This window comes from Aethina tumida, chromosome 1, assembly GCF_024364675.1.
Source record: "Aethina tumida isolate Nest 87 chromosome 1, icAetTumi1.1, whole genome shotgun sequence".
In the NCBI taxonomy this organism is placed as follows: Eukaryota; Metazoa; Arthropoda; class Insecta; order Coleoptera; family Nitidulidae; genus Aethina; species Aethina tumida.
Genome location: NC_065435.1, coordinates 33663978 through 33680009, shown reverse-complemented (window position 1 = coordinate 33680009; position 16032 = coordinate 33663978). Strand labels below are relative to the sequence as shown.

At 32.6% G+C, this 16032-nt stretch overlaps 1 protein-coding gene across 1 annotated transcript; it reads right to left on the bottom strand.

The window, feature by feature from the left end:
• Positions 1-15208: 15208 nt before the first annotated feature.
• On the bottom strand, positions 15209-15789 carry LOC126264978 (uncharacterized). Its single transcript, XM_049964892.1, has 2 exons — positions 15394-15789; positions 15209-15313 (listed from the first exon to the last, which is right to left on the bottom strand). Exons 1-2 carry the CDS (start codon positions 15787-15789, stop codon positions 15209-15211), a joined length of 501 nt encoding a protein of 166 aa, XP_049820849.1.
• Positions 15790-16032: the final 243 nt, after the last annotated feature.

Genomic DNA, 16032 nt, shown 5'->3' with positions numbered 1-16032 from the left:
GAGTGTTGAAAGATAGATCTCCGGAGATTGAGGGCATGCTATTTTCTCTGAGGCTATGAAATATGAAAAAATATGCAAGAAATCCGAAAAAAGTACAAGAAAAAATAACAATAACAGAGAAAACAGCATTACCAAGAAACCGTCTTCAAAAGTTCTATCAAAAAGGCTGAGGACTGGAATGTTCCCGTTGGAGTTTCACATATCTGTCTGTATATAAAGCAGTTACTTTCATTTTATGGAAAGTTTTCCACAGTATGGGCATACGTTTCAACTCATCTAACATCTGAGAATTAAGCACGTTTGTAGTAATTATAATATTAAAATCGTGCCGTAGTAGTTTTTGCTTATATTTTAATCTATAATTTATGACGGAAAATGTGTTTCCTAAATAATTATATTGTGTATATCTGTATATTTTTCCACTGAATAATTGGAGGTTGAAAAAATCGGCAATGTGTCGAAACCATTTTATAACACCAAACTAGTATTAAAATATCGACATAAGTTAAACAAAGTAGTCTTATTTGTAAAGTTATGTTATATTTAAATATTTGGGAATCTCATTTATGGTCATCCACTGTAGGTTGAAATACGAGGATGAGATTGATTCGAAACAGTTCTACCATCAAAAATATTATAACAAATTGAAAAATCATCACGATATTCCTTTGCTCTGTCAATTTGCTGAGACCGTGGATTAAAACGAATTATAAGAAACGATATAACTGAATCACAATTTGGTGTTATATCAATACAATGTAAGAATCAAATCAAATTTGCTTGAGAGAAGACAACTTTTTTCTAAATTACATACTTTTGACATATGCCATAAAGAAACGTAATTTGACATGTTATTTTATTTTTTGACAAACAATTCGTTGCTATTGATACTTGAAAGTTTGCAAAATGTCACTCAATCACACACCCACTCGTTTTATTTTTTAATTACAAATTAATTAAAATTTTATTTATGTGAATATACATCAGGCTAGTTATCTTGTTTTCAATTCTATTCCTCACCTTATAATAGTTGAAACTTCTCTTAGCAGCAATCTATTCTAATGTAAATATAAAGTTAACAAAGTTAACAAAAACAATTTCTTTTCACATATTAATTACTTGTAGAAAATAAATGTCAAAGAGGGATCTGCAACTAATTTGATTTCAGTGACTTTCAGGGCTAGTAATCTAAACCTTCAGACGGTAAGTTGCTATTTTTGTAACTGTTTAAATATTTCACCTTTTTAAGAATTTAAGAATTTTTCTCCTTCACCTTTAGTTATCTCCCTCAAACAACACTAATATACCAATCTTTCCATATTTGATAATTTTATGTCGCAAATTATTTAGATTCTTCATGTCTGGATGACAAGTTCAAATAATGTTAACACAATTTATAAACCAAATCATGAAATAGTGGTTCACACTATTTCACAATTTTCTGGGGAAATAAAGATTTGCAATCTTTGTTGGGTTGAAATTTATAATTAATAGATTTATCTGTTGCAGCTTTGTTAAAACTTTCATCTCTACTTTAGTGCATATATATTTTTAGTGTTGCCATATTTTCTTGGGAGTAGGCATGTTTTGACAAAACACTGACAACATCATCGAGAACTAAAGTTGTAGTATTTTCGTTCTGCTTATTCGGTTATCATATAATCGCGATACCGATCATGGAAAGAAGTTATTATATACAATCAAACATCGCGGAGCCTTGTATCCTATTAAGCAGTATTCTTCTAAAATATCTGTAATAAGGTATATCATAATTGAAATGAAAGTTTATGCTCTTATAGACATTCAAGAAGTGAGACACAATTTACTTGCTTTACCTGTATGCTCCATACTAGCTTCAAAAATATGTTAAAATCGTGGTAGTAACTCTCCATATGCGTTGGGATGTAGATGGAGTTCTTAAGATACTTTATTTAAATTTGCAATCTGTAAAAAGTAATAATTTTTGAGGGTATTGCAAAAATGATCTTCAAAAATTGATTGAATAAATCATATTGTAGAAGAGAGTGAAAAACACAGTGACCAAAGATTTTTTTGTAAGAAGGAAAATAACGGAGCGATTTTTAATTAGGGATGTCTCAATATGATTATACGGCGTTGTAGTGCGTTGATTCAGTCAACCAAAGGGGCGGTATATATAACACGATATTTTACACTAAAAACTCTCTGTACTCTGTAATATTGTATAACTTTGGTTAACTTTTGATATATATACAAATCGGGAATCTTTTTTACAGTTTCAAAGACATTTTAGTGTTTTGTTAATATATCATATGTCCTAACTTTATTTGAGTGAACTTTAAATATGTTATGATATGGTAATATTTTGATCCAGCAAAATTAAAGCCCACGGGAAATTTTCATGTGGCTTGATTTCCGAGAATTTCATAATTAATTAACACTATTTGAAATCAGAGCTCTAAAATAGATATATTTCGTTATTAATGTAATTGTTACAATATTCCGCCTTGATTAACTGCAATAAATTATGTATCTAAGGGAATCCAAATTTAAAAAACAATAGAACACTTGTTGTAACCTAGCATCTGTTATTTACAACTGTTCCCAAAACTTAATTTAAAATATTAACAATTTCAACATTCAAGAGATGCTGCGAAACTTTAGAACAGTAGGTGTCTCACCATTCAAAAAATCAACAACTACATACACGCCATAAATTTATTTCAGATGTAATTCATGAGGAATAACACATAATTTCTAATGGAAGTCAAATTTGATGATTAACATCAGTGAATCAAATTTAAATAGAAAATGTGTGTGGTTTAAATTAATGGTTAAGACTTGAATAATACTATATGGAATAAATAATGAAATTATTTATTAACAATTTCTTAAATCGAGAGAATAAGTTTTTGAGAACTCTGGTTCTGTACGTGTGTTTTGACAACTAACTGTCAACTGATGTTGGAGTTATTTCATTTTGCTTGTTGGCCGATTTTATAATGGCCTTACCAAGTATACAAAGTTGTTATTCTAAATTGTCGAGATATTCTGAACACAGGATCCTATAATAATAATCGAGGAGCTATTTTCCTGTCACAGTTAACTGTGTGGCATTCTGCTGATATAATTTAATTTACAATGCGAAAAAATATCTTATTCTTGAAAATAAAGCTTACGCTATAACAGAGTCAAGAATTGAGACGCAATTTACTTAGAAAATCATTTATTTAGAATACCGATCAGACATGTAGTAGATGTTAAGATTCTGCATATAGCATATAGGTAAACCAAGTAAATTGTGTGTCACCTCTTGAATGTTTATCTTTCTTTTCAGTTATGTTTTACCTTATTGCACGGTAAAGTAGTTTTTTTAGAAAAATACTACTTAATATGATCCCAGGTTCCTATAATCGCGATTATAAGATTAGCAACTAAGCAGAATGAAAATACCCCAACATGCCCAAGTTGTCTAATTTGTCAGCAAATTGTCAAAACGTGTGTAGTGGTTACGAGCTCTCAAGAAAACGTGGAGACACTTAAAATATATATGCACTAAAGTAGATGAAAATTTCATCAAAATTACAAATGATAGAGTTATTAATTATAAATTTCATTTCAACAAAGATTGCAAATTTTTACACAGAAAATTGTGATTTGATTTTGTTTATAAATTGTGTTGTCATTATTTGAACTTGTCATCTAGACATGAGGAATCTAAATAAATTTTGACATAAAATTAGCAAAATTAGAAAGATTGGTATCTTAGTGTTGTTTGAGGGTGATAATCAGTACCTAGTTGAAATTTGCCGCTCACTAATTCTTGCTTAAAGAATCAACTACGTGAATTATTTTTTGATTTAAAATGGTGACATATTTAAACAGTTACAATAATAGCAACCTACTGTCCGAAGGTTCCGATTACGAGTCACTGAAATCAAATCAGTTGTAGATGTCTCGACGACATTTATTTTCCATCAAAGGAATACTGTCTGTGAATCTGTCAGATCATTAACATGTGAATAGAAATTGTTTTCATTAACTTTATACTTAAATGCAGAAATATATTTTGCTGCTGCTGCTAAGAGAGGTGGGGGATGAAATTGAAAACAAGTAACTTGCCTGATGTATATACACATAAATAAAATTTTAATTAATTAGTTATTACAAAATTAACGAACATTTTGGAGTGAGTGTTGTATTGAGTGACACTTTGCAATCTTTCATATTTCAGTAGCAACGAAGGAAGATTACGTCACCTTATGATGTATGTCAGCCTGTCCAATTATAGGCAAGAGTTATGGTTAATTCAATTAAACCTAATTCGAAATATGTGGTTTGGAAACACGTTGTCCTCTTTCAAATAAATTTGATTTGATCTTATATTGTATTAATATTACATCAAATTGTGGTTCAGTTATATTTTTTGTTATAATTCTATTTGTTTGAATCCACAGTGTCAACAAATTGACAGAGCAAAGAAATGTCGAGATGAGTTATAATAACTTTAATGGTAGTACTGTTCCGAATCAATTTCATCCTTATTTTTCAACTTACACTAAATGACTATAAATGTGGTTCCCAAATATTTAAATATAATATAACTTTCCAAATAAAACTACTTTGTTTAAGTTTTGTTGTTAATTTAATTAATTTTAACCTCCAATTAGTTAGTGGAAAGAAGTACTTAAAAGATATATGCGACATAATTTTAGGAAACACATTTACTGATTACAGTACAGATTAAATTTTAAGGAAGAATAACTTCGTTACTATTCTAAAACTATAATTAGAATAAACAAGCTTAATTCTCATATGTACTATGAGTTATAACGTAGGTCCGTACTATCGAAACATGGAACTCGAGATGGCGATGTGTGGGACAAGAATTGAACTTCTATCCAAAGAAAATTTCGACACGAGGCGGATTCAGGTAGAGGCGTTACTTACCAAAATCGAAAACTGGGATTTCGTTAGTGGTGAAGTATCAAAGCCAGTTATATGTCAGGGTGACACAAAAAGTGAATCAGCGCTTAAAACGTGGATGTAAATAAGATAAAAAGGTAAATGCGGACATAATCCTATGCATAAGCCCATCGGACCTCAAGATTATCAAAGGATGCGAGATTCCCAAAGATTGAAATTGGAGTCAATCCATGCTTCAAATGGACCGGCACTATTGGAACAATTATTTTATATATTTTATATATAATATTTATTTAAGTATAAATAAAATTGGATAACGATAAATTACCCACGTGGTGTGACATATGTCAACGAGGTAAACAAGCAAGGATACCCTTTACTGACAGAGAAGTAAGAAGTAAGCAGTTACTGAATATTGTTCATTCAGACATCTGCGGACCAATGCGAGTCAGAACCAGTGGTGGATCAAGATATCTTCTAACATTTAGGTGTATTTTCTCATGTCAAAAGGAGAATTTCTTGAAAAATTTAAGGAGTACTAAAGAACTGTCGAAAAACAAACTGGTAATGAAATTAAGAGAAAATTAGCTGAGAAATCCCCACACGATACTGAGAATTAATTGGTAGTCTAATGTAGTCTAATGCAGCCGATCAAAACTGGGGCTTTACAATAATTAGCTGTGTCTTTCTGACAATCGAACCTGGATTTGAGGCGCTTTTTCAGTTTCTTATTTCACCGTTTTTGTCTCTTAATAGGAACTTATTCTGAAATGGAACTGGCGAAGTGCCGTGTGGTCCCAATAGGACTCTGAAGCACTCGAACTTCTTGCAGGCACGCTTGCTGTTTTCGCATTTCATGACCGCTAATTCAGTTATTAAATTGTTTATAGTACGAAAACCAAAACTTAATTCAGTTGTCTCTTGAATTGGTAACCAAGGTTACCAACCAAGTAAACAATTTTTTTTATTTGTCTGAATTTAGTAACTAACTAAATTCAGACAAAAGAAGGACAGATTTCAGTAGTTGCTACCCAAACTTGGATAAATGACGATCGTTACCGCTGCCATTGGTAACGACAGAAAAGTTTTTATTGTTAGCAACTTTTGTCAATTGTTCAAAGTGTGGTTAGCAACCAGGGAATATTGTTGATAGTAACAATTTTGGTGTGAGTTGTTTGTCATTCTTCTGTTTGAATTTGGTTATAATAGTTACCAAATTCGAAAGAGAAGGGTTGTTAATTTGGCTGGTAACATCGGTTACTAAATCAATAAACTATGTGTAGTGTCCGGAAAAGAGACAAGCTAAGTGAAAAACTCAATAAAACCCAAAAGTCTGCCGACGTTTCCAGAGGTACCCAATTTCCTTACTGTTCAAATTTATGTATATTGAATTGTATTAAAGCATTGCATATTCTTCAGACAACAAAAGTATGTTTTACTTTTGATTAATAAACATATCGCCTTCATTGCTGTTGGAACCTGAATATGTACAAAATGTAATTTGATTTCAAAACTGAACTTGAACAATTATTTGGTAACTTACAATTTCGTCGTTGAAAAGACGAAAACTACAAAAGAAATAAGTATTTACTCTTTACACGTGAGCTGTTTGTTTCATTTTTTAGCTTTCAATGCAAACACAAATTTAAACAATATCGTTTTGTCATGAAAATATTTTTGTTTATATTTAAAAAATAATAATTTTTTCCAGATTGATGTTTTTGATGAACTCAGAAGTCAGATTTATTTAGTAATAGAGGTCCTTATGATATTCCTTCTACAGTATTGAATGAATTGTGGATTATAATTAACAAAGCCTCTAACCATGAAATTTAACTTGATTTTAAAATGTGCTTTATTTCCTAATGCACAGAAAAATTCATTTATTATACCTACCTTAAAGAATGGAGATAGTTTACTTGTAACAAATTTAGGCCTGTATGAAAAATGTTTTGTATTCCATAATTGTCCAAAAAAATTCATTTCCAAAATAATTATGCCATAGTTCCAAAATATTATAAATAAGAGTCAACACGGATTTTGCAAATGTAAATCTTCTGCGACCAACCTTCTTATTTATAACAATTCGACAGTTATCATTTACAGGTTGATGTTATTTATACAGACTTTTATAAGGCATTTGATAGAATCTGCCATGATTTATTGTTTGCTTAACTAACTGGGCTGGAGTTGTCAAGTAAGTTTTCCACTGTAGATAATCATAACGATTGTAATATAAAGTGATTAGTTTTTTAAAAAAAATAAATCAACTCTATTTTCGAAAGTTACACTTTAGGTAAAAGGTTTTAATGTAATATGTTTGAAATTTAGAAATGTGTAATAGATTAGGCGGTAGTTTATCTAGAAAAGTTGGTTTGGCTCAAACTAAAATGAATTTGCGTAAATGTAAAAGAAAAGCTGGTGAATATTCTGGTGCTGAAAGGGTTCAAACACAGAGGTTCAAGAATACAGATATTATTAAAAAGCACTGATTGCAGAACAATTTTTAAATGGGATGGACAGTAATTTAACATATAAATTCCAGCTTAAAGTATGCGTTATTGTTGAAGAAGAAATTATGAGTAGAAATATTTAATCTTTCCATTTCTCTGTTAACATCATCTATTACTGACTAGTAATTAATAAGTCAACTTAGTTGTCACGCCCTCCCAAATTCTGTCAATGTCAAAACTTTTCGGGTTATTCATCAAACTCTCTAATACCCTCAAAAATTATTTCTTTTTACAAATTGCAAATTTAAATAAAGCATCCTAAGAACTCCATTTACAATTCAACGCATATGGAGAGTTACTACCACGATTTTAACACATTTTTAAAGCAAGTATGGAACATATAAGTAAAACAAGTAATCGTGTCTCACTTCTTGAATGTCTATAATTGTGTAAGCGTTCCTTTTAATTATGTTGCCCTTGTTGCACTATTAAATAGATATTTAGAAAAATACTGGTTAATAGGATCCCAGGCTCTGCGATGCTTTGTCGTATAAAATAACCTCTTTTTATAATCGGTATCGCGATTATAAGATCAGCAATTAACCAGAACGAAAATATTCCAACATTAGTTGACTAAATTGTCAGAGAGTTGTCAAAACGAGCGTACTCGTTAGGAACACTCAAGAAAACGTGGAGACACTAAAAATATATATGTAACAAACCAAAAAAAAATGCTATTACTTATAAATTTCTACTGTAAAAAGATTGAAAATCTTTACGCAGAAAATTGTAGAATAGAAATCAATATTTCATGATTTGGTTTAAAAGTTGTGTTGACATTATTTGAACTTGTCATCCAAACATGAGGAATCTAAATAATTTTCTTCATAAAATTAGCAAATATGGAAACATTGGTATCTTAGTGTTGTGGGAGAGTGATAACCCAACCAAAAGTGAAAGAGAAAAATTGTCGCTCACTAATTCAAGCTGAAAGAATCAACCACGATAATTTACTGTTGATTTAAAAAAGTGAAATATTTAAACAATTACAATAATGGCAACTTTTTGTTTGAAGGTTTCGATTACGAGTCCTGAAAAATCACGGAAATCACGAACTTTCAAGTTTCAGTAGCAACGAAAGAATTTTGTTTATCAAATAAAAGAAAATAACATTTATGTTGCTAAGATTACGTTTCCTTGTGACATATGCCAGACGTTACAATATAAACAAAACATCCAATGTCCAATTAAACCATATTCGAAATATGTAATTTAAAAAAAGTTGCCTTCTTTCAAGTAAATTTGATTTCAGTAAGAAGAAATGCTAGTTGTGCCTATGTTGATGATGGCCTGTTATTCTCAATTGATGAATCAGAACTAAATTAATTTAAAAAAATAACTGAAAAACACATATTGGAATTAAAATAATGGAAACCCCAAGTAATTTTTTGGGAATGCAAATAGAAAGTTTCAGTATTTATGTGGAACAAACTTTAAACAGATTTGAAAAGACTAATGCTAGTCCTAATACTATTCCAGTCGACCCTCACATAACACAGCCTGTTCCGTCAAGTTTTACTTGGCGACCACCGCAAATAATCTGACTTAGAGACAATAAATCTGTTGCCAGTTTAGGAACACATAATACTTTTGGAAAAAGCACCTTTTTGTTTTGACCTTCATCGTCACAATGGTTCAACCTCACTTATACTGAGCATTGCACAGATTATACTTTGTTGTCTGCGACTCTGATTTTATGTATGACAGAGTCATATTTTCAAGCATGTTCTTACGTCTTGTCATGTGTGACGATGCACCGGAAGCCACTTGCCATGGGTCATTTTGGCTGGATGTTGCCTCAAACACAACAGCATATGATGAACTACTTGCTTTTTGTTGAACATTCTTGGTCCTGGATTTGCATTTGAGGACTTTTATGACCTTACTTGTTACAAGTGTAGCACCTTGAATCCTTACTTGGTTGTTGGTTGTTTTCTTGATGACTGACAATACTGTTGAGTCACTTTCAGGTTGTTTAACATCTTGTGATAGTTTTGATTTCACAGAAACTGAAGTTATCTTCATGCCGGAGCTTTCAATAGCAATAATCATTGGTTGATAGGAATCTAGTAGACTGGAGAGTAGCACTGTAAATAGCCATTCATCGTCAACTTCGAAACCAATGTTTCTGAGCTTGTGAGCAGTACACATTATTATGCTCACATATTTCTCTACGTTTTAACATGCAGTAAGTGAAGTATTACAGAGATCATGCAGCAGCCCATCACAGCGTGTCAACCAAGAGTTATCCCATACTTATTTTGCAGTACTACTCTCTTGTATGTGCACGTAATTTATTGAGTCAACTAGTAAATTTATCTTAGTTTTTGCCTTTGAGTCTCGTTTTGTGTCCACAATGACACATGTGGGGGGTTTTATGCAGTCCACAACTTCTCTTACTGTAGATGTGTATTTACAACAAATCGCTAGGTTACGTAATTATCTCGGCCGGTTAACTTTTCAATTAATGCCAATTGATTGTTTGCTGACAATTTAAGAACCCTTATTCCAGATGTTACGAGAAATCACCTTTCAAATGTCGTATTGACGTTTTAGGTTAACTTTATTACTTTTCTCAGTAAATAAGCCTTTCTGGGCTTAAAAGAATTTATTATTTCTCAAGAAAAATTTATATTTAAGAATTTAGTGTTAATATTACAACTTAACTGTCCACAGGCGCACAATTCAAATTACAATTTTAACAGTTTATGTGTAGTTTTAGTGCACTCCTACCAGCTCATCGCATCAGTTACAATTGGCTTCCCAAGAGGAGATGAAACATTATTTGTTTTAAGTAGTGTCAAAATTTTTCATTCTTTATAATAGTGTAAGCTACATTGCGCTGTAAATTAGATTTTTTTTAGAAGAATGCTTCAAGTAAACTAATTAGGGTTAACAAGACAGCATTAAGTTAACTAAGGAAAGCATATTATTATATTTAGTTCGCTGGGTCAGCATCTGTAATATTTATACGATCCACATTCCGCACATTTTGGCAGATTGAAATAACCTCTTTCCGTAATTCGCCAAAGAGCATTATGGGATCGGATACCGAACAAAACAAAATTACACAAAGATCAGTTGCCAAGATTGTCAATGAGTTGTCAAAGAATACGAACCGTATTCCATATCAGTCTTCAGAATTTTGCCAAACTAATTTAAGTGTTTCTTTTCTATGAAGCCTTTTTTCTAAATGTTAGTGTATTGATCTTTTTGCTTTAATTCAATTCAATATACATAAATTTGAACATTGAACAATTTCTAACATTATCTCAATCATCTAAATCTTATCAATATTAAAATTTGCCCTAATGTATATTATTTATTTCTTTGAAAAATATTACTTTTTACCAGTGTGCGTTTATATTCGGATTCAAACTCAGATAAATTTTTATTTATTTATAGATTTTATTATGATTAACCATGAGTGACAATAAAGTATGTATCTAAGGACATTTATATAAAATTTAAAAAACAAAAGAAAACTTACTGCATTGTCCCGGATGTGAATCGGGACGGTCTCAGTCGGGGATCGTCGTATCGGTACGGATATTCGAACCGGCACGACTTGGGCGCCGTGTCTGAAGGACAAAACTGGTCTGCCGGCGCTTCAAGAGGCCTTAAGATTAAAATATCTTCTATTAATACCTTCGGTAAATCCTGGAAATACTCCTACTTCTAACACCAATCCTTTCTCCCAACTAGCCACCCCACACCTCCAAATCGCAAGTTTTCCACGAAGTGGGTCACGCCTATAAAGGTGATGTCGAAATCGTCTGATGATGACGCATCCCTGTGCTCACCGAAAGGACATGAAAGTGCTGGAAGTCTTTATAACCATTAAGGTCAAAAGCCAAAAGTGAATAATTGGAACAGTTTACCAGCATCTGGTTCTGATTTTTATTCCAATCATTGTGCATCAGTTGATATATTTTTAGTAACTGGAGATTGAAACCTGCCCCGAGTGAATTGGACTAATGATGAGTATAGTGTTTTCATGAGTTCTGAGGTTTACTCATTAAACTATCACTTATCATTAGTTGATTGGGATTTACTTTTTAGCAATATGGATGTTAATGATTGTGAGCACAAATCTTATGAAATTTTATAAAATATGTTCCAACTTGATCTACCTGTAAAAATATTTAAGAACTATGTTTCTTAAGTTGTTCTATAAAGGGCTTATGACATTAACAATTCGTTATTCCTTTGCAGATATTTGAATTTCGTTGTCATAAACAAATTTAAATATTTTTCATAAAATCAAGTAGCACAAAAAGATTTCTTTATTTGGTTACCACCAAACTTTAATCAGTTCATATCGAAACATACCTTTCTTATACATAATTTGTTTTCAGAATAAATTCAATAAGTCAAGATTGAAATCTGAAAGTACTATGTAAAAGGCAAATGGTGGAAAGATTCTAGTGGTCCAAGAATTGGATTTAATTGTACGTATAATTTTCATCTGTATTCAAGATTTTTATAATTAATGATATATTTTATGCTAAAACACACACAATTAAATTATTTAATTTAAATAGAAAACAAATAAACTATTTCGACGATTCGTTGGACATCAGGAATTAGTTACACATTGACAGACTGATTACTATCATATAAATGAAGATGAAATGAGCTATGACAAAGCCACACGATATCGGGAAATATGAAAAAAAAATCCAAGAAATCAAAAAAAGTACAAGAAAAAATCCCAATAAAGAAGAAAACAGCATTACCAAAAGTTCTACCAAAAAGGCTGAGGACTGGAATGTTCCCTTTGGAGTTCCACATATCTGTCTGTGTATAAAGCAGGTACTTTCATTTTGAGAATTAAGCATGTTTATAATAATTATAATTTTATAATTGTGGCGAAGAAATTTTTCCTATTGTAATCTGTACTTTATGACGGTAAATGCGTTTCCTAAATAATTATGTATATATCATAAATAATTATGTTGTATATAGCTGTAAATCTTTCTACTGAATAATTGGAGGTTGAAAAAATCGACAATGTGTCGAAACCATTTTATAACACCAAACTAAATTGTCGACTTAAGTTAAACTAAGTAATTTTATTTGTAAAGTTAAGTTATATTTAATTATTTGTGAATCTCATTTATAGTCTTCCAGTGTAGGCTGAAATATAAGGATGAGATTGATTCGAAACTGTTCTACCATCAACAATATTATAACAAATCGAAATATCATCACGATATTCCTTTGCTCTGTCAATTTGCTGACACTGTGGATTAAAACGAATAGAATTATAAGAAAAGATATAACTGAACCACAATTTGGTGAAATGCAATATAAGAATCAAATCAAGTTTTGCTTGGGAGAAGACAACTTTTTTTCTAAATTAAATACTTCTGGCATATGTCATAAGGAAACGTAATCTTAGCAACATAAATGTTTTTTTTTGACAAACAATTGGTTGCTATTGAAATAAATGTAGACGAGAGATCTGCAACTGATTTGATTTCAGTGACTTTCAGGACACGTAATCTAAACCTTCAGACAGTAAGTTGCTATTTTTGTAACTGTTTAAATATTTCACCGTTTTAAATCAATAGTAAATTCACGTAGGTGATTCTCTCAGCTTGAATAACTGAGCGACATATTTCAACACTGAAATTTTCTTTTTCAACATTGGTTATCACCCTCAAATGATATACTAATCTTTCCGTATTTGATAATTTTATATCGCAAATTATTTAGATTCCTCATGTCTGGATGACAAATTCAAATAATATCAACACAACTTATAAACCAAATCATAAAATAGTAATTTCTATTTTACAATTTTCTGCGTAAATATTGATTTGCAATCTTTGTTCGGTTGAAACTTATAATTAATGGCTTTATCATTTGCAGTTCTGCTAAAATTTTCATCTACTTTGGTGCATATATATTTTTGGTGTCTCCATATTTTCTTGACAGTATGCATGTTTTGACAACACACACTAACAACATCGAGAACTAAAGATGTTCTGCTTATTCGCGATACTGATCATAGAATGAAGGTATTTTATACTACCAAACATCGCGGACCCTTGTATCCTATTAAGCAGTATTCTTCTAAAATATCTGTAATAATAATAATTATAATATCATAATTGAAAAGAAAGTTTATGCTCCTATAGACATTCAAGAAGTGAGACACAATTTACTTGCTTTACCTATATGCTCCATACTTGCTTTAAAAATATGTTAAAATCGTGGTAGTAACTCTCCATATGCGTTGGGATGTAGATGGAGTTCTTAGGATGCTTTATTTAAATTTGCCATCTGTAAAAAGAAATAATTTTTGAGGGTATTGCAAAAATTATCTTCAAAAATTGATTGAATAAATCATATTGTGGAAGAGACTGAAAAACACAGTGACCAAAGGTTTTTTTGAAAGAAGGAAAATAACGGAGCGATTTTTAATTAAGTATGACTCAATTTGATTATACGGCGTTGTAGTGCATTGATTCAGTCAACCAAAGGGGCGGTATATATAACACGATATTGTACACTAAATACTCTCTGTACTATGTAATATTGTATAACTTTGATTAACCTTTAATATATATACAAATCGGAATTCTTTTTTACAGTTTCTAAGACATCTTGGTGTTTTGATAATATATCATATGCCTAACTTTACTTAAATGAATTTTAATATGATTGGTAATATTTTGATTCAGCAAAATTAAAGCCCACGGGAATTTTTCATGTGACTTGATTTTCGAGAATTTCATGACTAATTAACACTATTTGAAATCAGAGCTCTAAAATAGATATATTTTGTTATTAGTGTAACTGTTCCAATATGATTGATTAACTGCAATAAATTATGTACCTAAGGGAATTCAAATTTAAAAAACAATACAACACTTATTGTAAATTAGTAACTGTTATTTACAACTGTTCCTACAACTTAATTTGAACTATTAACAATTTCAACATTCAAGAGATGCAGTGAAACTTGAGAACACTAGGTATCTCATCATTCAAAAACTCAACAACTACATACACGCCATCAATTTATTTCAGATGTAATTCATAACACATAATTTCTTAAAAGAGTCAAATTTGATGATTAACATCAATGGATTGATTTTAAATGGAAAATGTGTAGGGTTTAACATAATGGTTAAGGCTTGACTAATACCATATGGAATAAATAATGAAATTATTTACTAACAATTTCTTAAAACAGGAGAATAAGTTTTTGAGAGACTCTGAAGCCGATGTCGTTTATCTGCAGGAGACATTCCTAAAACCAGACATGGGATTCTTTATCCCAGGATACTCTATCCTCCAGGCTGATCGTTTTTCTGGAGCAGGTGGAGGGGTTGGCATTCTGATTCGGAACTCCATCAGGCACCAGAGGATCGATACGTCCCTCTTTCTGGGCGAGTCGATTGGAGTCGAACTCGCCCTAGAAAGTGGTCCGCTTAGGATTGTCTCGGCTTATGTTCGACCGACTGAGAGAGTTTCCTGACTCAATCTCCCGTCCATCCTGCATCCCAACTGTCGTACAGTCATTGCTGGGGACTTCAACAGTAAGCACACAGCGTGGGGTTGTGTAAAATCTAACATCAACGGCGGTTTCCTGCTGCGGGCGTCACTGGACTACCAGTTCTCGGTGAAAACCACCGAGACGCCAAACCACTTCCCTGATAGTCCCTCATGCCGACCTGATATCCTTTCCATTTTCCTCTGCAAAAACATCACAGAGGTGCCGGAGGTCATTAACCACCAGGTGTTGTCTTCGGACCACAACTCGATCTCCCTGGCACTTAACGAGAATTGTTGCCAGTGGGAGCCTCGTAAGAGGAAAACCAACTGGTTGCAATTCCGTTATTTAATGGAAACCACCGATTTGCGGTGCAGGATTTTGAACTCTGAAAGGGATATAGACGGTGAAGTGGATAGGCTGTCAAATGACATCCTGACAGCCTTAGAACGGTCGACGCATGCTTACCCTAACATCTGCAAGCAGCATAGTCTTCCTGGCGAGGTTGTCACCCTCATCAGGAAGAAAAACCGTAGCAGGAAACTTTGGCAGCGTACTCGGGACCCCTTCATCAAGGCCCGGTACAACGCCCTGAGCCGTGAGGTCCGGGCCTGCCTGCTTGAACTCCGGAGCTCCTCGTTCCAGGAGTTCATAGCAGAGGCCGAACTCCATCCTCGTCGGACCTGGAAAGTCATAAGGTCTATCCGAGGGAGGCGTATGCGCTATCCGCACCTTGTTCATGATGGCATCAAAGTCGTCCTGGACAAGGATAAAGCGGAGGTGTTTGCAGACTCCCTTGAGCGGCAATGCTCTCCAAACGCCAGTCTTCCTGGGTTTGTTGTAGAGCACAACTCCATCAGCCATCAGGTGGACTCCATGACTTTCCCAAAACCTGATAGTGACATTCTTCCTACTTCTCCCAGCGAAGTCAGAGGTAACCTTAAAGCCCTCAATAACCGGAAAAGTCCCGGCCCAGACACCATCCCCAACGTGGCCCTTAAGAAGCTTGCTACCATTCAGGTGGTAATGCTTACTAACATTATAAATGCGATGCTCCGTCTCCACTACTTCCCGTCGGCATGGAAGGTGGCGACGGTAGTGTCCATT